General features: G+C 50.4%; 1 protein-coding gene across 3 annotated transcripts; it reads right to left on the reverse strand.

Annotated features, from left to right (window-relative positions):
• Positions 1–8,934: 8,934 nt before the first annotated feature.
• Duox2 (dual oxidase 2) lies at positions 8,935–25,769 on the reverse strand. 3 transcript variants are annotated; one of them, XM_052724727.1, is made up of 33 exons: positions 25,700–25,769; positions 25,327–25,416; positions 24,900–25,064; positions 24,036–24,223; positions 23,690–23,891; positions 23,366–23,532; positions 22,980–23,040; positions 22,770–22,866; positions 22,266–22,356; positions 21,751–21,853; positions 21,049–21,212; positions 20,329–20,504; positions 20,000–20,118; positions 19,533–19,670; positions 19,185–19,298; positions 18,825–19,027; positions 18,379–18,564; positions 17,315–17,540; positions 17,139–17,232; positions 15,411–15,598; positions 14,848–14,917; positions 14,420–14,503; positions 13,886–14,064; positions 13,475–13,705; positions 13,303–13,402; positions 12,642–12,691; positions 12,242–12,369; positions 11,848–12,001; positions 10,427–10,647; positions 10,091–10,249; positions 9,638–9,793; positions 9,422–9,550; positions 8,935–9,150 (listed from the first exon to the last, which is right to left on the reverse strand). In XM_052724727.1, exons 1-33 carry the CDS (start codon positions 25,767–25,769, stop codon positions 9,028–9,030), a joined length of 4,626 nt encoding a protein of 1,541 aa, XP_052580687.1. In that variant the 3' UTR covers positions 8,935–9,027. The 3 variants fall into 3 exon arrangements, with proteins under 3 accessions (XP_052580687.1, XP_052580686.1, XP_052580688.1); XM_052724726.1 differs by having other exon boundaries at positions 14,848–14,949; positions 15,407–15,598; XM_052724728.1 differs by lacking the exon at positions 14,420–14,503.
• Between the last annotated feature and the right edge of the window lie 288 nt (positions 25,770–26,057).

The following is a 26,057-nucleotide window of genomic DNA, read 5'->3' on the forward strand; positions in this document are numbered from 1 at the left end:
ATGTTAACTCTCACTATAATCTAACCAGGTTAGTACGAGTTAGCCCATTTTATAGCTGAGAAAACCAAGGCACGGAGCTATTAATTAGTTAGCCAGAATATAGTGGCACGTGCCTGTAAACCCCAGCGCTTGGGAGGTAAAGGCAGGAGATTCATGCATTTGAACCTGGTCTCTTTGGTGTAAGGATGCAACCCAGGTTTCTTGCATGCTAGGCGAACACTCTACCCAAGAACACAATGGTTTTTGACTGATATTTCCCAAGCTTGTCTCCACTAGGAGGATGCTGCAGGCAGGGCTTCGCACCAGCCTCTCTCCTCCACCCTCCACTTCCTACTTCCCCTGAGTTCCTTTCTCACTTCCTTCTTTGGCTCTGCTCTCCTCTACCTGTGGATTCTCTAGAAGGCTTTATTTTCTTTGTTCTTTAAATTCACTTAGAAAAAAATATTACCTTAGTTTACAGTTTATAGAATGGTTTTTTTGTTTTGTTTTCAAGATTGGGTCTTGCTGTGTAGCCCAGGCTGGCCTCAAACTCTCAATCCTCCTGCCTCAGCCTCCTGGGGGTTGGAGTATCTCCATGTCTCTGCCTGGGGAAGTGGGGTGAGGTGGACATGGGTCTTGCAGGCTGGAAGAATATATTATAGTGATTCGTTCAGCTGTGTATTAAAGCTGTACTTTGAGTGGCCAAGTGTCTGTCAAAAGGCAAGCCATGTTATGAATATTTGGTGTTATCCAGCTTTAATATTTCAGCTGTCTTCTGCTATGAAATTCTTGTGTGCCCAAATATTTCCAGACCATTTGGCTAATAGTTCAGCTCCCCAGACCTGCTGGACTTCTAGGTTACTAACTCCTCCACTGAGCCTAGGAGACAAGCTGATGGGAGACACACAGCTTTGCTTCTTGTGCGAATGAAGCTCAGACCATCCCCCTGCCTGGAGGCCTAGCTGCTCTCCAGAGCAATTGACAGAGAACAAAAGGGGTTTTTACATATCAAGGTGGAAAGCAGAGGAACATTCCTGAGGAGGCAGAGAACCACGTGGCCAGGGAAAGAAAGACAGGCATTTTTCTGTAGAGAGGACAGAAGGGCATGACCAGAGAGAAGAGAGGAAGACAGAGGTTTTGTAGACGGTAAGGCAGAACTCTTATAGAGTCCATCAGTGCCAGGAGTAGAGAGAAGTAGAGATGGAGAATGAGGAAACAGAGGACGAAGGTGAGGCTGGAAGCATAAGAGCTTAGTCATTAGCAGGACTATGAGAGGGAACCGGACGGAACTGATGCTATATAGACAGGATTTCAGACCAGAGAAACAAAGTAGACGGATAAGGAGCTTGGTGTATCTAGATTTATTCTTGTTCTGTATGCCTGATGGAGCTGTAGCTGAATAGATGGAATTTTGTCTTAGAGGAATAAAGTTAACAGACATAACAGCATAGTGTACGTAGATTTTCTCCCTCAGATATCCCACGTCGGACACAGCGAAATCCCCGGGACCCCTGGGAAATCCATACATGGTGGGTGGCTGGAGAGATGGTTTAGTGTTTAAAGCACTTGGCTCCATTTGCAGAGGACCCATGTGATGACTCATAACCACCTGTAACTCCGGTTCCAGGGGATCCAATACCTCTGTGGGCACCAGGCACACGCAGAGAACACAGTACTCACAAGCAAAACACCCATATAATACAACAATAAAATATCGTTTTAAAAAAACCTGACAGAACTAAAAAAAACATTCCACTACTATTATTTCCTTTTTGTCTTGCAATGCATGAACCCTGGGGATTCTTGCGTGCTAGGCAAACGTTCTACAAATGGGATATAACCCTGCCAACTACTTTAAATGCCTATTAACTATGCTCTTTTTCTAATCTTGATACAGAGACATATCGATTTAAGATTTCATCCAACAGCCTTACCCAGTCCTGTCGGAGATGTTATTGAACCTTTCTACTTCCTCCCCAGGGGTTCTCTCAGGGTTGGTCTGACATCAATGTCATGTCCTAAGTGACCCCTGCAGATCAATGCTTTGCATCTCTGCCCCACTGTTCCTCACAACTCCCACAGCCATGGACCCCTGCTGAACAACTCATCTGAGGCTTCTGCTTTTTGAAATATTCTTCCAAAGCGGGGAACACTATGGGGATTCTGATTTTCAGTTGGCTAATCCTTTTCCCAAATTATGGAATGTTTTCTTCAAATTGTTCTCTTTTTCTAGGGCCTGAGACATAACGTCCAAAGACATTTTATTCTAGATTCTTAAATGATGTCTAACAGGAGCCCATGTAAGTACCCAGCAATTCAGATCACATCTGTGAATTTGGAGTTGGCAAGTAGATCAGTAGGGAAAGGCTGCAGAGGATCATATGTTCGCTGAGCCTTACAAATGTTAAGTCATCTTACCCTTACTCTCATCAGGGAATGGAGGCTCCAAACAGTAATGGAGCCCAATTAGCTGGGCAGGATTTGAGGTCGAGGATGGTGTCCCCAGTAGGCCATTTTCTCACCACAGTGAGGTTATCTTGGATATGTATATCTATCTATCTATCTATCTATCTATCTATCTATCTATCTATCTATCTATCTATCTACCTATCTATCTATCTATCTATCTATCTATCTATCTATCTATCTATATCTGTTTCAGCACATATAGATCATATTCATTCTTTTTAATGATAATCCATTATTAGAACACTCATTGAATGTGTGTAGATAACTGCACATACTGTCCATCATATGCATATCCTCTGCACCATTATGTATATATGTGAGTCTTCTGGTCCTAGGTGTTTGAATTTCCTCCACATTTTGCTAATGTAAAACTGGTGAATTTCCATGCATATGGGCCTTTTTATTATTTAAGTGTAAATATTTCTGTAGGATTCTTAGAGATCGACTCCTATGCTGCATTCTATTGACACCATGATCAGCATCTCAGATCCTCCATCAGGAGAGTGTAGGGAATGCTTTCCTCTTTCCTCTCAAGATAATGCTAGCAAATCAACTGAACTTGTACTCCCTCAGGGATCCTCTGATGGTTTCTTCCTTCCCAGTTCATTTTAATCATTTTTCCTTTTAAAAACTATCATCATCATCATCACCATCGTCGTCGTGTCTGTGTGTGTGTGTGTGTGTCTGTGTGTGCACACATGCGAGCGTGCGCAGGCATGCAGGCATGTGAAGGTCAGAGGACAATTTCTGGGGGCCAGTTTTTGACTTCTGCCTTGTTGAGGCGGTCTCTCTTCTTTTCACTGTGCAGCACGCTTCAGGATAACTTCAGGGCTTCTGTCTCCCCTGGCTTCCATCTCACCATGTGTGCTGGGATTTCAGACACACCGGGGCAGCATCCGGCTTTTTATATGCATCACGGGGCTTGAACTTAGCTTGCCAGGCTTGCTTGGCAAGCGGTTTTATCCACTGCGCCATCTTGCCGGCCCACTTTTCCCTTTTGGACATGAAACACTGACTTTTAAAATTTCATTCAGATGCAGTCTAAACATTTGCTACTCTACTGTATTTTCAGCTATAAATATTTATATAGATTTCTTATTTTTTTTCCAGTGATAAGTTCTTACTAGACGAATTAGTGGGAAAGAAGGCTCAAACATTTTAAGATTTTAAGAGATGTTTTGCCAGATTTTCTGAATATGAAAATAACCTGATGAGCTTTACAGATAAAGAATGTATAATGTTCTATTTGCTTAAACAGTTTGCTTAACTTCTCACTTGCTGTTGGGTATCTAACCATTCACAGAGCTGCTGAGGGGATTAAATGATAGAGCATAATCGGGAAGCTACACCAGGTAATAAAATTCCAGTTCCCCAGAAAACTCAGCCCTATCAGCCCCCTGCCCCATCCAGAGGCCCCTCTGTTGGTTAAACAGTGCTGCTCGTGCTGGCCGCCACCTGCAGCAGCCATGCCAGCAGAGGAGAGTGCTGATCGGAAGAACCACAAGCCATGGTTACCTTTTTAGAGCTTTATTGGGAGGAGGGGAGAGGGAGGGAGAGAGAGAGGGGGGGAGAGAGAGCAAGAGAGGGAGAGGGAGAGAGAGAGGGAGAGGGAGAGGGAGAGAGAGAGAGAGAGAGAGGGAGGGAGGGAGGGAGAGAGAGAGAGAGAGAGAGAGAGAGAGAGAGAGAGAGAGAGGACAGACAGAAGGAAAGAGAACGGAAAGAGAAGGGGGGCACACAGAGGGCCCACCGCTTTTTAGGCTGGGAGGCCGTCATCGCAGGCTGATGACGTAATTAAGGACAGACTCCTTGCACCCTCTAGAGCTGTTCCCCAAGGTCATGCCTTTCTGAAGGTGTCCTGAATCCTGGAAAGTGAGGGCTGGGAATGTCTTGGGTTTGGAATCTGGTATGACCTGTGTGCACAGCAGTAGTTCAATAAATGACCACCAGAATAATTAGAGAGTAAATAATAAAACCTCTGCATTCTTCCCTTTCTATTTCCTTAGAGCAGTGGTTCTCAACCTTACGCTGTGACCCTTTAATACAGCTCCTCATGTCGTGGTGACCCCCCAACTATAAAATTATTTTGTTGCTACTTCATAACTGTAATTTTGCTACTGTTATGAATCATAATGTAAATATCTGTGTTTTCTGATGGTCTTAGGTGACCCCTATGGAAACGTTGTTTGACTCCCAAAGGGGTTGCGACCCACAGGTTGAGAACTGTGTCCTTACAGGCGGAGGATGGAATGGATGAAGGCTCTGAGATGTCAAGCCTGATTTCAAACTCTGACTTTGCCTGTTCCTAGCTTGGTGTCTGTGGGTGTGTGACGCTCTGAGCCTCATTTGCCTCCTTGGGGATAACAATGCCTCTTCCGATGCGGTATTGTGAGGAACAGAGGAGGCAAATTACATGAATAAGTTGTAGGATAATACACAGCAAACCTCCCTGAAGTCCATTTATCCTTAGGTAAGGGGCTGAGGAAGCTGTTTTCCAAAAATAGAGTTTCTGTTCATTTGAGACAATGAGTGAAGGGAAAATGAAATTTTAGGTTTGAAAAGACTCTCAGATTAATTATTTTTGTATTGTTTTTACCTTTTATTTGTTTTATTATATGTGCGGTAGGAGGTTCATGCTGCAGTGGGCACCTGTAAGTCAGAGGGCACTTGGTAGAGTCAGTTCTCTCCTCCGACATGTGAGTTTCAGGGCTTGAACTCAGATCATCAGGCCTGGTGGCAGGTGCCTTTACTCACTGAGCCAACTCACTGGCCATCATTTCCTTCCTTCCTTCCTTCCTTCCTCCCTCCCTCCCTCCCTCCCTCCCTCCCTCTTTCTTTCTTTCTTTCTCTCTCTCTCTCTCTCTCTCTCTCTCTCTCTCTCTCTCTCTCTCTCTCTCTCTTTCTTTCTTTCTTTCTTTCTTTCTTTCTTTCTTTCTTTCTTAATGAGAAGTTTGAGGCTCAGAGAACTGAGGTGGCCTCCCTGGATCACGCAGTAATTCTGTTACTAGAAGTGGAGACAAAGCCTGAACTGCCCAGGTGCAGCACTGTCACGAAGACTGTAGAAGCCCAGGATTAGCCTCTCATTCTCAGAGGAGGGAAGAATGCCTTCATGGTAGAGTTCACTTGAGGCCACTATCCAGGGAAAAAAAGAGACTCTGAAAAAGTCAGCTGGGAAAGTTACCAGTGCCTTAGTGTATCCTGTGATCTGGACAAGGAGATAGAGTGCTCACTCAGTATGTCGCCTTCCATTTCAGGCCTGGCCAGCAGGGAGTGACTTCCCAATAATGGGTGGAGGGAGGCCTTCAAGGGCCAGGGAGGCCTCCTCCCCTTCACAGGACCAGATCCTAGTGCAACATTGTGGGCGAGTAGGAACCCTGGGAGGCAATAAGGGAGGCCAGATAGTGGACAGACATGACCTAAGGAGAAGTCATTTCGTGGCACTCAGGCCCCCACACCCCATTCCTTGGAATATTGAGCTCTGCTCTAAGAAACTTGACCTCAATTACTCATAAAGATGGAAATTACAATCTTATTAGATGTCTGGTGTAAATAAGATCTTTGAAGCTAAGATGAGAGTCAGGCTGGACCGGATGCTCTCCCTCAAAAGCTCTACCAAGAGCTGGGAAGGATGTTACATCTTAGCAACTTTCTCCTTTTTCAGTTGGTCTTAAAGACTGGAGAAAGAGGTAATAGTTAAGCCTGTCTTCCTTCTATATAGAGCTCAGTCCCAGAACTTCCTGTCTTCATCCTCCACCTTCCCACCTGCCCCCAAAGCCTTTCCCTCCCAATTCATCCTCATCTTCTCTGTCCTTAGTTCTATCAACCTCCATCCCACCTGACTTTTCTCCTTGATCTCTCTTGCAGGCTCATTCTCTTTCCTGTTTTTATGAGGCAGGGCTTGCAAGGTTCCAGGGATTGAGACCAACATTGGTAATCCAGAGCAGAACAAGACTGCTTTCTTTTCTACTGTTGATCCTTCCATAGTCTTCTTTGTCTGGGACATTTTTACTGTCCCTTGTTTACAGAGTGTGACTTCTGCGCACACACTTATGATATTAGTAACTTCATTTTCTCAACCTGAGAGGCATTGACAGACAGTTGCCTGGTCCCACCTTCTAGCCATTGCACAAGAAGAGTCTGTTAAAAGGCCTCAGACAGGATGAATCCAGACATTTTAACTGTCTCGTTAAGTCCTTGATTTTTATCCCAGTCATTCAGTGGCTTTCTGGAAATCTGTCCAAGACTAGGCAGAATGATCAAGTCACATAAATGTCTGCCTACAGCCAACATCTAAAGCCTGGCTGGGGTGTGGAGCCAGGAAGACTAGGTGTTACTCAGGGCTGCTCAAGATCACGACAGCATGTCCTTCTGTCCAGCTGGACAGGTGCTTAGCATTGCCTTGGAGTCAGAGCAACAAGTGGCTGGAAACTCGTCTTTAAGATCACAAATTCTTCATGAGAATGTCACTTCCCCCAGCACGGAGGGGAGGGGGAGAGAAGCAGGGGACAGAATGTTAGGGATAGCCCGTGTTAAATGCCATTTTGTGGTCTAGCAAGGATGAGTGGGTTAGGGTAAAACAGGGAAATATTTTGGGGGGCAGTGGTGGTGCACACCTTTAATCCCAGTATTAGGGAGGCAGAGGCAGGCAGATCTCTGAGTTCAAGGCCAACCTGATCTACATAGTGAGTTCCAGGACAGCCAGGGCTACACAGAGAAACCCTGTCTTGAAAAAACTAAAGATAAAAAAATAAAAAAAATATTTTTTAAAGAAAGAACAAGAAGGTGCTGATGGGTCAGATCTGAGAATAAAGCTAAGGCTTTGTTAAATCTAAGAGCCTGGAGTTCAGTACCGGGGACTGTGTGACTTGGTGAGAACTAGGAGAGCTAGGGCCAGGGCATACATAAGGCTGTCCTTAAACATGTTCACTGTTTATTTATTTATTTAAAAAAACACACTTAGTGAAACTTAAAAAAATTGAACAGACTAAAACTGAACGCAGTATAACTGAAAAATGTATTCTCGTGTGTTTTTGTCTCATCTGTGTAGTTTGTCTGGGACACTTGGCTGTCTCATGTGCTAACAGCTTCACAAGCAGCTGCATCAACACAGACTCAAAGAAATCGAAGGGTGTCCTTTAGAGTCTTTACAGATAAAATTGGCACCAGAGTCCCAGGTCTCTTGGACTCCGGCCTGGTGTGTCCTGCTTTATCAGAGATGGCCTCGTGATAGAGATACTTGGCTTCTGAATAAACCCACGAAGGAAGGACCCTGGTTCAGGGATATGGAGTCGGCCTGAAACTCTCCTTACTACAAATTCTACCAGCTAGAGAATACCATGGGCCAGCAATTCCACTCCCAGATAAATTCCATACCTAGAAAAATGGGTACATTATATCCGCCGAAAGACAGGGGTACGAATGAATGGTCAGAGCAACTTTATTCACAGTCATCCAACCGCCTCCCAGCAGACCCGGTAAACAAACAGTGATGTGTCTCTACAATGGAATGCCATACAGCAATAAAAAGGAACAAAGCACCGCAGACACAGGGCAGGAATGAATCACAAAAGCACCATGGTGTGAGGAAGAGGCCAGGATTAAGGGTGAATTCAGTGTGACCCAAGCTGCAAGGACAGAAGTCATATTTGTGGTTGCTTCTAGATGAGGGAGACTCATGGGGACATTTCTGGGTGACAGGAATGTTGAAATGTTCTCTAACTTGACCTAGGTGATCATACACTTCATGCAACTATCCCTCAACCGTACATACATTACAACTCAGCTTTTTTAATAAAAAGCCGCGTGAAGAAGGGAAGAGGTGGCATCTGTGTCCTGTGGTTAGGTGACCTGATTTCCCTAGGATAAGAGGCTTCCAGTACCTGAACTGAGCAAACTGGGAAAGCTGTTAGGTTTTCTCTTGTAAACAGGAGCTGAGGGGTTTGGGGTGTGTTGTGGAGAAACCATTGTTCTCTTAATCCTGGAGCCCAGAGACTGCCCCCCAGACTCCCAGAAGGGCACACTGAAGGGCCAGGGCATCAGACACTACTGGCTGACATTAAGAACTCAGGGCTAGGAGGGCATGTGTTTTCTGGTGACATTTTGGCTTGTGGCCCTCTCAGAACAGGAAGGTGTGGGGCTGAAGCTGGTCGGGGAAAGGCCTAGAGCCTGAGTTGAGGCAGGTGGGCTGTGAGGCTTTCAGTTTATGGTCTCTGAGAGGAACCCCGAGAAGATTCTCAGTCTTTTATCAAATGATTCCCCCAAGAAAAGCCCACATCAATATGCCAGTTCTGTGAGGGCAAAACAGAGAAACAGAAACCTGTCAGAAGTGACCCACAGTATACCCTTCCCTCCACCATTGTCAGGAACAGGAACTGTCTTCTCCTCACTTTACATCCCGTAACCTATTATGGCGTGATCTGTGTATTAGAGAGGCCTTGTTTATCTGCCCAGAACATGGGGTAGATGGGACAATGAGGCAGGGTGGGGACAGTGTCCAGTTCCATGGCTGTGATTTCAAATGACAGTAGTGCTGAAGTCCACAGAGGGAGGCTAACAGACCGGGCAGAGTCAAGGAGATCGGGCTCAGAAGTTCTCATAATGATGCACAAAGTGGGCCCGGTCCTGCATGTTGATACGTTGGCAAGACTTCTCCACATTCTTGGTCATCCCTGGAGGACCACAGCTGAAGACTCCAATCTTACGAACCTGTCCATGGAGAGATGTGTGTCCTGGAGCCTTGAACTGCCCACTGCCCAGGGAAGTCAGCTTTTCCAGCCTGACCACAGAAAGCAGACTTCTACCCTGGACTCTGGGAAAGAGGCTAGAGCTGGGGGTGGTTATGATAAATCTGCGCTCAGGGTGGGAATTCTCTGCTCAGGATTGAGCTGCAGGGGTCTTGAGGGCCAAGATGAGAAAATTAAATAGGATCCTGGCGAGGGTGAGGGGGTGGGGGTGGAGGTGGAGGGGATGGACTCACCTGTGGATGAACTTCCTGCAGAGAGTTGAAGAAGAGCTCAAAGGGAGGGCGGCCAAAGTGGGTGACAGAGCGCAGGCCCGTGAACAAACTCCGGTTCAGCACCTTCTGGAAGTGCCGCTCACAGATGTACTGGGAAGGAGGTGGGGAAGAGGATCACAGCCGGGCATGACTAGGACTGACCCCTGGCCCTGAAAGTGTCCCACCTGCCCTACCTACCAGCATGGTGGTCCTGAGGTCAAACTTCTCAGCCAGCTGGGTGATATAGATGTGCACGGATACCAGGTCCTGGTGGTCGTTCTCCTCCACCTCCCGGATGATGTCAGCCAGCCACTCAAACTGCCGCTGAGTCCTTGTCACCCAAATGAAGTAGATCTGAGGACACACACCGGGGCTCAGGGCCAGCTCAGGCCTGGCTCCCTACATTCTGAGATGCTAGGAAGTCTCAGATATCCCATCTGGAGTAATGTTCTGATCTTGGCTTCCAAAGGACAGAGGCCAGCAGAGATCTTTCTGGTCACTCTCCTATCCACCCTCAATATTTGGCATCCGGGCCACTGGGTGTAATGGTCCCCACAGACCCTGCGGTTGAAAGCCAGGAGTGCTCTGCTATGATGTCAGGGCACCATCAGGCCACATATTCCCCATGCAGAGTAGAGGAAGGAGATTCACCTTCTTACAGAGCATGTGGCTGCCCAAGGATGATTTGAAGACCAGGTCTTTAAGGATGGAGGCAAAGGGGGTGACCCCAATGCCCCCTCCTACCAGCACTGACACCTCAAACTTGTGCCACTCCTGGTGGCCCTCTCCAAAGGGTCCATCGAGGTACAGCTGTGAGAGAAGGAAAGGTGAGATGAGCTGGGCCCTGCCCCAGCTCTGAGCCAGACATGGGGAAGACTGTAAGAGGTAGGGGACAGAGCACCCCATCCCCCTCTCAGGCTAACTTTGTCATGATTGGGCACCTAGTGTCAGAACAGAGGGGGAAGGGGCATTCCCAGGGATGGGCACCTTGGGGTATTTGGCCACTGGGGGTGAGTAGATCTCCCTGAGGCGAGTAGTCCAGGGTCCCACGGCCCGGATGTGCAGGCTGAGTGTGTCCTCATGGGGCGCAGAGGTCAGCGTGAAGGGGTGGTACTCATTGGTCCCCAGAGCCAGGCAGGCGATCCGCACCCACTGCCCTGATTTGTACTCAAAAGCCTGGGGTCGCTGGAACTGCAGGTGGGTCACTCCTGGGGGCCATAGGTAGAGAAGAGCCCAGATTAGAAACTGTCCCTGAAGACCAGCAGGTACCTGTTCTTTTACACTGTGGAGGCCCGGAGGGTCTCGCAGTCACATGACCTAGGCAGATGGATTCCAGGTGCCGACAGTAGTGGAGTCTACTCTGTTTCCTGGGTAGCTTGAGTGTTGGGCTTCTCTGACCCAATCCAGTGTCTTTCCTCTCTCCTCCCTCATCCCACAGAGAGTGAAGGCTCATAGCATTGCCAGAAAACAGCCTACAGACTGGAGGGACCTTCAGATCTCAGAGGCTTATCAAACCTCCCCCACTAGAGGGTGACTTCCACGGTGGGAAGTATCTGCACACCCTCAAAGTAACAGATCTGGTCACCGCATCTTAGCTGGCTAGTGTCTATTGCCACCACAGCTGAGCCTCGGGCTCACTTCTATTTGTTGAAAAAGGAGGTTTAAAAGTTGTGGAGAGTATGAAAGCCTACTTTAACTTAATCCTTAAGTAATCTTAACTGAAATAAGACTGAAATGAGATTGAGTTCTTTGCAGTGTGAATCTTGGAATTTAGATGACCTTATGGTACCTGACACCTCCCACCTCCCTCCATAGTGGTTCTCATCTCCATAACAGCCAGTCCAGACACAACGGCAATCTGGCTGCCAGGGCTATTTACCTCTCTCTGGTGCAATGACTCCCTACCCTGTCCTCTCCTGAACCAGGCTACAGTCTTCCTCATCCTGGAACTTGTCTGCATCATTTTTACCTGCAGCTTCCCATCATTGCTTCTCACTGTCTGCAAGTCTTTCTCTTTTTTAAAGATTTGTTGTATTTTTAATTAGGCGTATATATGTTTGTCTGTGTGTAGGTCTTGTGAGTGCAGGTTCCCATGAAGGATAGAAGAGGGCACTGTATTCCTTGGAGCTGGTTATGAGCTACCTGACATGGGTACTGGGAACTGAACCAAGGTCCTTTGAAAGAGCAGAAAGTGCTCTTAACTGCTGAGCTATCTCCCCAGTCCCTTGTCTGCAAGTCTCATGAGGAACTAAGCATAGCCCTTCTTGGGATGCTATTTCTATCAGAAAATCTTCAGGGCTCAGGGGTCCTCAAGAGGATGTCAGAAGTAGGGGTCAAGAAACCTGAAAAGCTCCCGCCATGTCTGAGCATTGACTGATTCTCCGTGCGTGCATCAGACCAGTCTTTACCTGAAGGCAGCAGCTCAGCCTTCACCACACTGATCTCCACCTTCTTCCGGCTCAGGCTCACCAGTTTGTCCCCTCCGTAGATAATTGCTGGGACCAGGAAGTAGATGTGGAAACTGGGCAGTTGGATGAGGGCATAGCTGCCATGGATGATAAGCTGGAAACAGACAGTTAGTATGGCACCGCCCAGCCAGGCCCCGCCTTCCTCCTCCTTGCCAGGCATGGCGCACCCAGGCACTGGGGTCTTGGTAGATGGGCTGGCACAGACCCCAGTGTGGGGTCTCAGATCTCAGGATGGCAGTCCTTGTGTCTAATTCGCCTTACTCCCTACTTTACCCTCCCTTTCCATCCCAAGTGTCCCCGCCGAGGTCCAGCCCTGCCCTTCCGAGGTCCTCACCAGGGCATAGAGCACAACATAGAGGTGGTGGGTCAGCCAGAAGCCCCGGAAACTGTGGCGTCGGAAGTGGTGGGAGGCAAAGACGTACATGATGGCCAGGACCAGGAGCAGGAGGACTCCTGACATACCTGGGAGTAGGAGGTCAGGGTCAGTGGGTATCCTCAGAACCTCAGCCTGAGCTGAGAATACAGCAGGACCTGGCACCACACCCCTTCTACCCCACGTCCACTCCCATTCCTTCAGGGCTCCAGAACAGAGTGTCTGTAGGGGCTGGAGCTGGGGCTGGTCTGTCAGGAAGGAGCCTATGGCTATGCAGACCAGTGTGTATTCAGGAGGAGGAGACACGGGAGGAGGTACTCAGATGGAATGCTCAGATCCCACATGCAGCCCCACTTCCTACCTGGAACTGTCTCAAAGAACCACCAGTAGTACTTGCGTGGAAGCTTGGACCTGGGGGGTAAAGGCACAGTGAGCCTCTAGCTGGGCAGAAGGGACATCACCACCACAACACAGCCTGATGCTGGCCCTGACGGCTGAGGTTAAGAGGGCTCCACCAAGATGGCTAAGAGAGCCTTCCAACGAACATGGAGTCCATTGTCGTGGTCCTATCCTCTCCGCACCCACCACTACTTTTCTTGTTATTCTATCTTACAGTCTCTTCCTGAAGTCAACCCTTGCCTCCTGGAGTACTTGGTTTATTATTCTGAGATGAGTGACGCCAACACCAAGTTCATAGCACAAGTGTTGGGCAATTGCACATATCTGGACAGCCCTGCTCTCTGGCACTTGAATGAAACACCCAACACATGGTGTATAAATATTTGTCCAACGAGTGGAAATCAAACTGAGATAGTAAACTGTGTGTCAGGTACATATGAAAAAGAGACTCTGATGTCATTTCCTAAGATCCTTTCCTGGCCAACCACAGCTAACTTCCTTCCTGGAGAGAAAGTGGTCACCTTTCAGTTTCCACTGAGCAGCTTCTGTGATCATCTATTTCTTTTTTATCACACCCTTAGGCCCAACCAGAGGACCCTAGAGGTGCCATCCCATGAACTGACCCATCATTCACAAAGACGTTAGGGAAGACGCAGGTCATCAGGCTGAGCGGACTGATTGAGAAGATGTACACATTGACCACATGGCCAACACTGTGCAGAACTGAAAGAGAGAGACATCACATCAGCGGTATTAACTGGGACCAAGTCTACTTCCATCCCAGGAGCCACATACCAGCCAGGACAACTGCAGCCATAGCAATCCAACGATGGAAGTCCACAGCGGCATCGAAGGGAATGTAGCGGTTGAGGAAGGTCTCCCGCAAGAAGGTGATGAGGTTGCGACACATGGTGAGCAGGATGTAGGAAAACATGAAGGAGATGCTGGCCGCCGTGCCCCGGGACAGGATAATGCCCACATAGGTGGTCTCTTCAATGTCCGTGGGTGGTGAGGCAAAGCCATAGTCTGGGGTCAGAGTTGAGGCAGATAAGCATAGCACACAAGACAGGATCCTGAGCTTGAGTCAGAATGCCCGGGCTCTGCCATCCAGACACTGAGGACTGGTAAGGGCAGCCAGAGGACTCTTCACTCCCTACTGAGGTATGGCATGTTCCCTGCCCACTGCCCACAACCTGGCACTCTTACAGTAGGCACGGTCTGCAAACAGACCCACGCAGATGGCTGAGAAGATTGTGACGCACATGATGTGGCGCCGGTAGTTCTCTATGAATCGCTTGAACTGCTGTAGCTTCTGGGCCAGGAAGCCTCGCTGCATCTTCTCCTGCAAGGCCTCCGTGTAAAGCCGGGGAGAGGGCCCCACTGCCCTGTAGCAGTGACAGACGGAACACTGGTAAGGAAGGGGCTCCTTGGCTTCCCCCCAGTGCCACCCACGAATGAAGATCTGGTAACCATGAAGGATGGGTCATAACAGTGGCAGGAAGACAAGCAGACCCTACTCCCCCAACCCTTTATCTCCATTGCTACTTGTTCCAAACACTCTCTCCCCACATTCTACCTCCTCCTCCTTCCTGTCTCTCTCTGTTCTACACCTCCGTCCTTTGCTCTCTACACTGGCCAGTTCAGGTGTTTCCTGGAGACTCACATCTGATGCTTATCATGTGTGTCAAATGGAAGGGGATTGGAGGCATGCTTGTACTCAGGGATCTAGGGAATACTCACTTTTTGCCCATCCTCTTCTTTAGGCCAGTGTTTCCCAGCTCTGGGGTTTCTAAGTCAGGGAGCACCTGTTCCTGGGGGCAGGAGCTAAAAGAAAATGGAACCTGTTTTCTTCTGGTCATTACAGCCAGGATAAGAACTGCCATGTCAAAGTTGGGATGGAGTCCAGGGAAGGACCCTGAGACCAGGGAGGGACAAATTGGGATAAGCAGCAACAATTTGCTCATCTGTCCTTAGGATGACTTGGGCCTGGAGTGGTCAGGAGAGAGCCGAGCTCTTGAGCAACACAGGCTGTAGGAAGCAGCTGGGGTTTGGGCTGACACGGACCTTGTGGTAAGAGGGCAAATACCTGACCAGTGTGACTGATCGGCCAGCTCTGCCCCCTTTGTTTACATGGATCTAACCAAGGAGACCACCCAGGCCCTACACACCGGTTCCCAGGAGTCCGGCTGATGAACGAGACTCTACAGCCGCTGCTTTGTTTGAAGATGTCCCCAACGCCTGGAAAAGAGAACAGGAGCCCCAGTTGGCTTCTCCAGAAGGGCAGAGAGTGGGGTGGGAGATTGTCCTCTCCTCCTGGGCCCTGAAAGGCTGCCTCAGCCCTGGGTGGTGACTTAATCCTGTCCAGATCTCTGGCTTCAGTCCCATTTTCCTCCCGTGCACATTGGGTACTCACTGTACATAGGGCAGTGAGTGTGGTAACTTCGTGCAAGAGAAAGGGGCCACCCTCTGGACAGACAGAACTCTGCATGTCCTTTGTGAAAAGAAAACAAGGCCCCCTCCTCTGGCCAGACACACCCCAGGCCAGTGCCCATGGCTGGCCCTTTGGCCTCATGAGCAACTTTGTGGAATATACAACTTGTCTCTGAGTATCCAGGCTCAGCACCGAGGACTCAGAGGAAAGAAAGCAAGGCCTAGGTGGTGTCCACCAGGAGCTCTGTTTTGCACACTCATTGTCTTCCTGGTTCTGAACGTTCCTTCCACACTCACGCACCTCCAGCTCCACCTTTGACACAGAGCTGCGTGAATCGGAGATCACTGTTGTGGTCCCGCAGCATGAAGTGGAAATCCTCCCAGGTCAGCTCCTCCTTGTCCTGGAAGCCAGACTCCCGGAACATGGACTCCACCACCTCAGCCAGCTGGTCCTTAGACAGGCAGTTGTTGGAGATCTCGATGAAGGACCTGGAGGAGAACAGAAACAGAGTAGCTGTTATCCAGCAAGGTCAGGCTCGGGCAGGTCTGAGATGGGGATACTTCGTGTGGTTACCAGCAACCTGGGAAATGGCACTGGGAGGTGCTCATTCAGCCTGAAGGTGACACTAAGTTGGGTGAGGTGATGGACACAGACTCAAAGGACCTTGACCGTTTAGGAAAAGCATCCCCCACTCCCCACCCCCCACCCTGTCCAAAGGAATGAAAACAAATGGTAAAGAATAACACTTTCTGCAGAGACTGATCCAGGACATCTGATGCTCCTCTCCCGTGATAGACTCCCTGCCCACTCTCTTCTGTGGAAGCCCACACCCATCCACCCCAGGGATCCCACTTTCCCATCCAGCGAGGACACTAAAGTGTGGGAGGGGCACAGCTGCAATGGCAGCTCCTTCTTACGCCAGTACCCTAGAGCATGTGGAGTGCCCCCTCACTCTGTTTTCTTATAGGACTGTAGGATTACAGGATGAGAAAACGGAAGTTGCCATTGCTGACCTCCTTCTGGATTTTTCTAAAACCTAACCAGGACTGGACTGGCTGTGACATACTGGTGAAGTACAGGCTGAAGTCATTTTTGCTCTTTTGGAAGTCTATGTTGGGGGCTGGAGAGATGGCTCAGCAGTTAAGAACACTAGATCTTCCAGGGGACCCAGGTTCAGTTTCCAGCACCCACATGGCAGCTCATAGCTGTCTATAAATTCTAGTTCCAGGGGATCTGACACCCTCACACAGACATACATGCAGGCAAAATACCAATACACATAAGATAAAAATAAATAAATCGATAAAACCTCTGAAGTAGTCAGTGGTAGTGGTGATGGTGATGATGGTGGTATTTGTCTGTGTTGGGTTGGGATTGTCAGGAAAAGGTAATGTTAAAAGCGATGGGAAGGCATAAAGAGAAAAGCACTTTAAAAGAATCTGGGCTGCTGTGCTCCGTCTCTTCACTCACACTAATTTCACTTTTTCAGTGAACTATGTACCAAATGCCTACACGTTAATCTCAACTTGGAGAAAGCAGATTCAAGAAGAGATGAAAAGCCGGATGTTGGTGGCACACATCTTTCATCTCCTCACTCCGGAGGCAGAGGCAGGTGAATCTCTGAGTTTGAGACTAGCCTGATCTACAGAGCGTGTTCCAGGACAGTCAGGGCTATACCGAGAAACCATGTCTCAGAAAAGAAGAAGAGGAGGAGGAGGAGATATATGACTTGTGGTGCTCAAGGGGGGCTTGTTACTAAGGTTCTGTCCTTGGGAATGAGAAATTGAAGATGCTCACAGTTGCTCTTTATTGGCATTTTAAAACTAGGACAATGTTTCTGGTGGTTTCAGACAGTAGATACGGACCCTGTTAGAGGTAGGGACCTGCCTAGGTAACCTTTTGAAGGTGGATGTCTTGAAAAATCCAGGATGTGGTGTGTATCACTCAGTTCCCTGCCTGCCCTCCTCTGACCTGAATTACTGTCTAAAACATCAAGATGTTTCAGGATTGGAAAGGCCCAGCCTGTACCGCATCATCGTGAAGAATTCATCCTTGGAGAGGAAGCCATTTGCATCTAGGTCATACATGGTAAACATCAGGTGGGACTTATCCTCTGGGGAACCTAGGAGAGAAAGGGGATACAGGTCATCTCCTGGCTAACAAACCCATGAGTCCTCAGATGCTCTGCTAGTCCCTACCCCTACCTTTCATGAAGACCACAAGGATGTCCAGGAACTCCCGGAAGGATAGGTAGCCATTGCCATCCTTGTCGGCCAGAGAAAACATGGACTCCACAAACATGTCCTGGGGCTTGAGGCCCAGGGAGTCCGCAAACTCGGCCCTGCTCAGTTCACAGGTCAGGGCCTCACGGACTTGCTGGGATGAGTCCAGGGGCAGAGTCCCTGCATCTGCCTGATTGATATCCAGCACCTGTACTCGGGCAGCCACAGAGAGGGAGAGAAGGAGGTGAGGCCTGGGATGGAAGCAGTTCAATGACTTCATAGCTCCTCAACGTGCAGTTCAGAAAACCCAGCCCCTGGTGCTTAGACACGCCGATTTGGGGCTCTACTCTCCTACAGTAGGAGTCAACTGACTCTCTACAGGCTTTCATCTTCTCTCCAGACCCGAGCACCATTCAGCAAGGGTAGCATTGGTAGGGGAGGAAAGGGTAAGAGACAGGGGGATGAGCAAAGAGAAAGAGCCTGTACTAGAGACAGAAGATAGTGGCTATGACATGCAAACAGTGAAGGGCTGGGCCTGCAGGCTCATGCCGATTCAGATAGCACTGCTGTGTGCCTAGAATCTGATCCCTGTCAATTGTGCAGAGAGGTTCAAACTAATCCATTACTATCATTCATCAAATGCCCACAATGTACTTAGGCTAAGCCCTGCTTACAGAATCGTATTTCTCAAACTTGAGTCTACATCAGCATCATCTGGAGAGACTTGTTAAAATGAAGCTTCCTGGGGCTCATCCCCAGAGCTCCTCATTCAGCTCCTCTGTTTGGGGAGGAGCCTGGGAACCAGCATTTATAACAAGTTTCCAAGTGAATTGACGCTACTGGTCCAGGGGGGCCGTCTGAGAATCCATCAGGTCTCACTGGCTCCACTGCTGATTAGACGAGGAAGTGGGGATACAGAGACAAGAACATGTGACTTGCTTAAAGATCTAACCAAGACTGTCTGTTCCTAGCCTGCAGGGTGAAATCTTAGTTCCCATCCAGCTCAGGTTGGCTCCATTCCCTGTGCCAGGGCTAAGTCATGGCACCTGAGCAAAAAGGTGTCTGAAGAAGATCTCCAAGATGCCTGCCCGCTTCTGCTTGGTCACAGCCTTCCTAAATAGCTCCTTCTCGTCCATCTCAGCTATGCGGAGACCCGGAGCCCAGCAGATACAGAGGTTTTGCAGCTGCTGCACAAAGGCACCCCGTTCCTCTTCGGAGTTAAACAGCAGCACCTGTGTTGGAGAAAGGGCCTCATCATGTCTGGAGCTGGCTCTTCTGGCCCAGCCCCACTTCAAAGGACCTCAGGTTGAGGGAGGAAGAGAAGTCTCTTCCCTGACCATCCAGGGAAGTGGCCTCAGGGGTCACGTCAGTCTGGGAGTTCATGAAAGGAGCCTCCTGCAGCATCAGCCATGGAAACAGAGCTGAGATGACTCCTTTATGAGAGAGGATATGAATGAAAACAGCCCACAAAGGGAGGCAGGAGGAGCTGTACCAGGTCATACTCCTTGGGGATCTTGAGCAGCAGGGTGCGGCGTCCTCGGTTGCTGGACAGGATGAGGCTGACCTGCTGTGGGGTCTGCAGCTGGATGGTACGGAGCACAGTGAGACGTTTGTCAAGGACCTGTAGACACCTGTCTGGGAACAGCTGGATGGTGACAGGATAGCTCCTCTCCTTGGGGCCTGGCCACTCCATCACTGAGGAAAGGACCATGGTGAATCAGCAGAGGTCTTTGAGTCCATGTCATTCTCTGATGTGTTTCTACTGAGCCTGGCTTCCATCCCACTCTGTAACTTGGTTCTTCCTCTCAGGCTCCAGACCCCCTTCCCTCCTTCCATTCCTGAGTCATCTCACCTGACACCCCATCACTGTCTGTCTCCTTCTTCAGACTCTCTTTGCCTTTCTTTTGTAGCTTCTTGCGCTCTTGGTTCCGGAAATGAGCCACCACCCCAGCGACAACCAGACTCACTGAAGGGGACCAGAAGAGACCAGTGAGAGGGGAGGAGAAACCTTTGCTCATAACTTCAGGGAGTCAGGGGCTTCAGCTACTCCTCCTCAGACACCCAAGGCTCCCTGAGCCTGGCTCAAGCTATACAAAGGAGCTACTAGCCCTGCAAGCCAGCAAGTAATGGGGGGGACTGGGCCAGTCTGTGAAGAGCAGGAGGCCAGAAAAAGAGAGAGAGGGAAAGGCAAAGGGCTTACCTAAGGGAAAGCAGCAGAGAACCACAATGACGATGCCATAACCAGCACCACTGCCCTCAAAGTAATCGATCACAGTAAGCGGCACACACTCGGGCAAGCCTTCCGTTGTGAGTTGCTGAGGCTGGGGGCAGGGTGCACCTGAGGGACAAGTCACGGAAGAGCTCAGAGCCCAAGACTCCTACTCTTTAGGGAAGCCTCTTCCCCTGTCTTAGGAAAGACCAAATATCTTTTCCCACTCCAAGGTCCACCTCTCTGGAACTTGTTCCCCTCAAAAGACCCCTTCCATATCTAATTTCTCAGCATCCACCCCAGCTTGATGGCTAGGTCTAGCCCTCACGCCAGCACAGACTGTAGTGTAGGAAGCAGCTTACGGACCTCATAGCCCAACGCGGAAGGAACAGGGCTCCCTGTACAGCACCAGGTGACTCTGCCCCACACCATTACTGCCTGTTCTCCCGGCTACTCACCTTCCTGCCAAAAGAAAACATTGGGCTGCAAGGCGCTGGGGTCCACGTTGGAGACAGCTACAAGCACATCCCGCAAGGTGGTGTTCCTGATTTCTGCAATCTCCTCCTTGGAGAACAGCCTAAACGGGAGAAAGACCATTGCTGGGATAGGAAGGGGATTTCAGCCCCCCAAGGACCCCAGGCCCAAGGACTCATGTGAAGAAAGAGACTGGAGTGGACAGAAGGGTGTGGTAGGGCCCGGGATTCAAGCCTGTGGGGGCTGTCTAGGGTCAGGCAGAGAGTCTGGGTCCCCAGGCCAAGGTGAAGTCTGAGGCCCAGCTAGGCCTTACCCATTCCTAGTGTTCTCGAACCAGTAACGGTCCCCATCCCGTAGCCTCACAAACTGGTCAAGAATGATGTTGCTGAACAGAGGTCCAGGGTCCCCGTGGCTCTCCAGGAGTCCACCCAGGAGTAGTTCCAGTTGGGACAGGTCCTGGTTGTACAGAGCAGCTGTGGCCTCCAGCACCTGGAGCATCATGGGAGGTAACAGATGTGTATGTAGACTCGCCAACAATGTCATCAGTAAAACTGCAACACCGAGAGTAACTACCTTATAGTATTCTTATGCAGATTAAGTGAGTTCACCCATGTAGAGGATTTGGAACAGTAGTGCCATAGGAAGTTTTAACTGCCATTATCTTGTGTGTGTATGTGTGTGGGAGCACATGCTCTTGCACACGAGTCTGTGTGCATGTAGATGGCAGAGGCTGACACTGAGTGTTTTCCTCAATCGCTCTCCATGTCATTCTTTGAGACAAGGTCTCTCCCTGAACCTAGATATCACTGCTTTGGCTGGATTGGTTGGCCAGTAAGGTCTAGGGGTCCACTTATTTCTGCCTCCCCAGAGCCGGGATCCCAGGAACACCCCAGCTTTTTATATAGGTGCTGGAGATCCAAATTCAGGTCCTCATGCTTGTGAATATGTTAATAACATGTAATAAGCATGTTATCAACCGAGCCAGCTCCCCACCCCCAGCTGCTATTATTATGATGTTGTTGTTGTTATTGACCTGAGGTTCTACTTTGGGGTTGAGAGCACTCCAGTTCTTTGGAGGCTCCAGTCCCAAGGCCAGCAGAGCCTGGCTGTAGCTGGGCAGTCCCATGTCTCGGCCACGTTGAATACTGCTAGCCACATAGTCTGTGCGAGAGAATCTGTCTGGGCCAGGCCAGTAATCTGAAAAGAGACCAGACTTTGAGTCAGTAACCCAAACCTTTGCTGCCTTGCATCCTTCTATCTAGCTGTCTAGAACTCTCCCCAGCCTCAGTCCCCAGCACTCCTCTACATGACACCAGTGACCCTGTTTGGTGTGGAGCCAATGACGCCATGTGTGATCAGGGACAATTTTTCTAAAAAGATCACCTAAGACTCAAGAGAATTCTTGATACCAACCAGAAATTCCCATCTCTGTACCTCCTAACTTTATAACAGGACTGGATAGGAACCCTTAAGACCTAAGTTAACACCAGAGATGATGTTCACATGTGGTGCTGCTCCCAGGGCCCCCTCCATATTCAGGCATAGTTAACAATAAAAGCAACACAAAACTATAAATTAAGGGGTGGGGAACAAATTTCAGTTTCTTCTGACATCTTTCTGAAGTCTGTGAGTGTATGTCTGTGTGTCTGCATCATCGGTACCTTAGGTCTGCCTGCTGACTAACCCAGAAGGACCCTCAGTCTCCCAGCTGGGACACCCCACTCTCGGCGCTCACCTCTCAGGTCTTCAACCACTATCCTGTCCTCCAGCTCTGAAATCTGGGAGGCCATTCCGAGCAGCAGCTGATCCACCTCCTGGGCACTCTTCAGATTGGGGTTCTGAAAGTAAACAATACACTCAAGATTTTTACCCTGGACCACAGTAGCACTCCAGGACAGAAGGCCCTCTCTGGTCTCTAGCTCCCCTCCCCTCCCCTCCCCTCCCTCTTGCCCCTCCTTTCTCTCTCCCACTCTCTTTTCCTTCCCCCTCTCTATCTTGGTAGACTACCCAGGCCTTGAACACCTGGGTTCTAGCAGTAGTCCTGCCTCAGTTTCCCAGGCAGCAGGCATACTGCCCTGTGCCCAGGCATGTCCAGACTCTCTTGGACAAGTCTCCCCAGATAATGTTCTCTACCTTTTGCTCCCTACCTGCAGCACCACTGCTCAAGAACCCACATTGTTACTTCTCCAAGCTTTTATGATAAATGATGGTGACCAGGGCTCCACTCTCCGACCCTGACCCCATGCTGACCTCTCGGATCCAGTAGCTGTTGCAGACCCGGAGAGCTGGAGCACTGCCAGAACCTTCCTTCGGGAATTTCCGGAAATGACAGCTGGAGTTTCTGAAACGGAGTGCCAAAAAAATACAATGGAGGAATTCAGGGCAGACGCTAAGATGGTGAGTGAGGTGAGCAATTCTGGGGACTGGCCAGGAGTGAAGGATGACCCACGAACTTTCTTGAACCAAAGTATTTGGAGATAGAGTGATCTCTATGACCTATGGGTGGTGGGAGGTGAAAAGGTACCACAGCCGCAGACATACCCACATTCAGAAACCAAAACGCGGTTATTAGGAGAGCTGAGGGATTTCCTATGGAACCCGAACCTCCCACCCCAGGATCCTGTTTCAGTCCTCCCTGCCCCATTCCACCTCTCTTCTGATGAAACTATGGAGGGTCGTGCAAGCCCCAAGCTCCAAGCCCACTCACGGACTACCTACTTCCAACATTGTGCGGCTCCACCAGTCTTCCCTTACCTCATGTAGACCCCAGGGGGCACCATGGTGGAGAAGAACTGTTCAGAGGCCACCACGAACTCTGGGGAGATGCTGGGGTCCATGAAAGGGCGGTACCCTGCATGAAGACAGGTGCCTAACCTCACACCCTGGCATCACAGATCTACCTTTCTTTCTTCTATGAGTCTCCAGCTTAGGTGTCCCCCGCCCTTCACAACTCCTCTCCCTTACCTGAGTACTCTGGGAGTGTTTTCTGCAGGAAGCTGGGCAACCATTGGTATAGAGCAATGTTCTGAGGGTAAGTGAGAGGAAAGGAGAAGTTGGAATGAGCCTGTGAGGAAGGAAGCCTTAGGTGCAGAGATGAGACCCAGGGAAGGCCAGTTGTGCAGGATAGAAGAGCAGGCAACTAAACTATAATCACAAGCAAAATCTCCCACATAAACATTTGCAGGGGTTTTTCATATTTTTCTAGACATTAACCCCTATGGAAAAAGGACCTTCTGGAAAGGGGTGTCACGGAGAGGGGCGTTGTCCAAGACTGGGGAAGCTTTGCTGGGGGAGCAGAGCCTCACTGGATCCTGCACACCGGTGGGCAAGGGGCAGGCGGCACCACTCACCTGGTAGGTGGCAATGACCCTCTTGCGCGCATGCTGGAACAGCTCCTCATCCCCCCAATGTGGGTGCTCCTGCGCCAACTTCCTGGCACACAGATTGTGGTAGCGAAACCACAGCAATCCCAGCGCCTGCAGGAAGGGCTCCCTGTTCCCGCGCTGGGCCCCAAAGGCTGCATCCATGTGGAGACGGTGGGGGGTGGAGGAAGGAGATGGGGGACACCATGAGCCAGGGGAGCCCAAACCCACAGGCAGACCCCTCCAGCCCAGCCCACCCATCAGTCTGATGCCTCCAACCCTGCTCCTTCTGCCAGGACCCTTCAGTCTCACCGTATATCCCCTGAGGCCCTCCCTGCCCCGTGGCAGGGTCTGGTGCCATCCACATGAGCAGTTGGTCCTGGGACTCCCGTGGGAATGCGGGGTCAGGCCCTGATGCCAGCTGTCCTCCTGAGAAGCTCCTCAGCGTGTCGCTCCAGGAGTGAGAGGAGCCATAGATGGCACTGCCATCCAGCCAGCCGGTCACCTGGTTGGTCTGTGGGAACATGTGGGTGCGTGGGGTCAGGTGCCTGCGGGTGGGCAAGAGCCTCACCCTGCCCAGCCTCCCCAGCCAGACCCCAGGCCTCCAGCGGGTCCAGCTGCAGACTCTCTTCCCGCCTGCCTGACTGCCTGGCCTCACCAGGTCCCGGGGGTTGCTGGGGCTCTGTCCAGTCTTGCGGTCCCAGTGGCTCCTCTGAAAGGGCAGCACCACGTTCCCGCGCTTGTCAGGGTCGAACACCGGATCTCCAAGAGGGATGTAAATGTTGAGGAACTCTGCAGGGCAGCCTGGCGTTTCCACACTCACCAGGTCCGAGAGCACGTGGTAGCCTGGGTTAAGAGGACAACGTGGTCAGCCAATCATCTGGTCCTGCTCTTCTTAGGACCAGGAAGGCGTCTAGTAATTCTCAGGGTACAGAAGGCAGAGGTCAGAGCACAAGCGCCAACGCTGTCTATTGGGCTATCCCCTAGGAGCCTCGATCCTCTAATGTGCAAACAGAACGTAGCATTCTCTCCTGAACATGCCAACGTTGTTACACAATCAAAAATGATATGATTAACAAGCTCCCGGGCGGTGGTGGCGCACGCCTTTAATCCCAGCACTCGGGAGGCAGAGCCAGGCGGATCTCTGTGAGTTCGAGGCCAGCCTGGACTACCAAGTGAGTTCCAGGAAAGGCGCAAAGCTACACAGAGAAACCCTGTCTCCAAAAAAAAAAAAAACAAGCTCCCTTCACCTCTGCGTGGCAGTCGTTAGAGTCGTGAGGAGAGCAAATGGCCAGAGGGCATCCAGTTCCTAAGAGTTCTAACGGGGACCCAATGACGCTCGTTGGTTTGGAGTAAGGTGTAAGAGAAAGATCCCCGGCATCACACCCAAGTACTCAAAGATGACAGAAGAAGCGCTTCTTAGAAAGTATTCTTTTCCTGCGAGTTGCGGTGGGACTCCCAGGGTCCTTTCCCTGGGCACTCAGTGAGCTCCAGATCCACCCTGGTTTCCTCCTATACTTACCAAAGAAGACCCCCAGCACTGTGCGGTTGTGGACGGACGCCAGCCCGGCTCTGCCTTGAGTGACAGCATCGCTTAGCCGCCGAGGGTTGGGCAGCAAGGGCTCCTCCAGAGCCTGGTAAACGCCGTCAGCGTAATTCGCAGGTACTAGGCGCTGCAGGCGCGAGCCTGGAGGAGGCAGAGAGCTGAGCTGGATCAGGGCTCCCGGTCCCAAACCCAGGCTGAGTCTCTCTCTCTCTCTCTCTCTCTCTCTCTCTCTCTCTCTCTCTCTCTCTCTCTCTCTCTCTCTCTCTCTCTCTCTCTCTCTCTCATCTCCTGGTCCCAGGAATGCACAAGAATGTGGTGTGAATGCAATCCCACTGGCCACCACACTCCAACTGCAGACCCGCACTGCTGCGACCCTGCCCTCCGCGCAGGATCCAGGATTTACCAGCAGCACCACGCCGGTGGTACTTGAGATTGTTAAACCAGCCATCATAGCGCTGCACTTCCCAGGGCAGTGAGGGTGCATCCTGGCCACCTGTGGGAGCAGAGAGTCCTCCACTTAGCACTAACCTCTCAGAGACCCCTCCATGACACGATGGGCTTAGCGTCCTTCCCCAGCTGGCTAAGTCCTCGCCACCAACTCCATTTCCAATCCTTCCACACCTGGCGGGAGGCCTCCGGAGAAGTCTTGCATCTCACAAACCGGATCGGTGGTGGACCAGCCCTTCCAGCTTCCAGGTGCCAACTGCACCTCTCCTTTTCCACACTCCCATGGGACACTGGCTGATCCTTCTCAGCTAGAGGTCCCTTCTACTTACCTGCTGGACTCAGGAGTCTAATTAGCAGAGTGCCCAGGAGCACTATTGTCTTGGGGCTTGCTGGAAGCATGCTGTCCCTGCAGCCTTGAGGTGGGAGGTGGTGTGTGACGTACACACACACACTCCTACAGCTGGTACTGGAAGAGGAGCGCAAAAGCATTACTCAGGTCCTACATCTTCATGATGCTCTTTCTGGGACAACCTGGGAGATACTGAGACTGTCCGCCATCCTAACCCTGCTGATTTCAACCACAGGAACACCCCGGGGCAGGAGTCCTTTGGGATGCCTAGTCTCTAGTAGGACTGTCTCAACCTCCCGGGGCTTTGCTCCAAAACCTGGTACTCTCATTCCAATTTC

This window comes from Peromyscus californicus, unplaced genomic scaffold (assembly GCF_007827085.1).
Source record: "Peromyscus californicus insignis strain IS unplaced genomic scaffold, ASM782708v3 Scaffold_7__1_contigs__length_154581171, whole genome shotgun sequence".
Lineage (NCBI taxonomy): Eukaryota > Metazoa > Chordata > Mammalia > Rodentia > Cricetidae > Peromyscus > Peromyscus californicus.

Bases quoted from the DNA above. Each gene is read 5' to 3' on its own strand.
- Duox2 (XM_052724726.1), bottom strand. From the start codon at position 25,769: ATGCTTCCAGCAAGCCCCAAGACAATAGTGCTCCTGGGCACTCTGCTA. The intron at 23,533-23,689 runs GTGAGACTGAAG...ACATGGATGCAG, and splicing joins AGGGCCTCAGGGGATATACG to CCTTTGGGGCCCAGCGCGGG. The intron at 10,250-10,426 runs GTGCCCATCCCT...CTTCTCTCACAG, and splicing joins CAGTGGCCAAATACCCCAAG to CTGTACCTCGATGGACCCTT.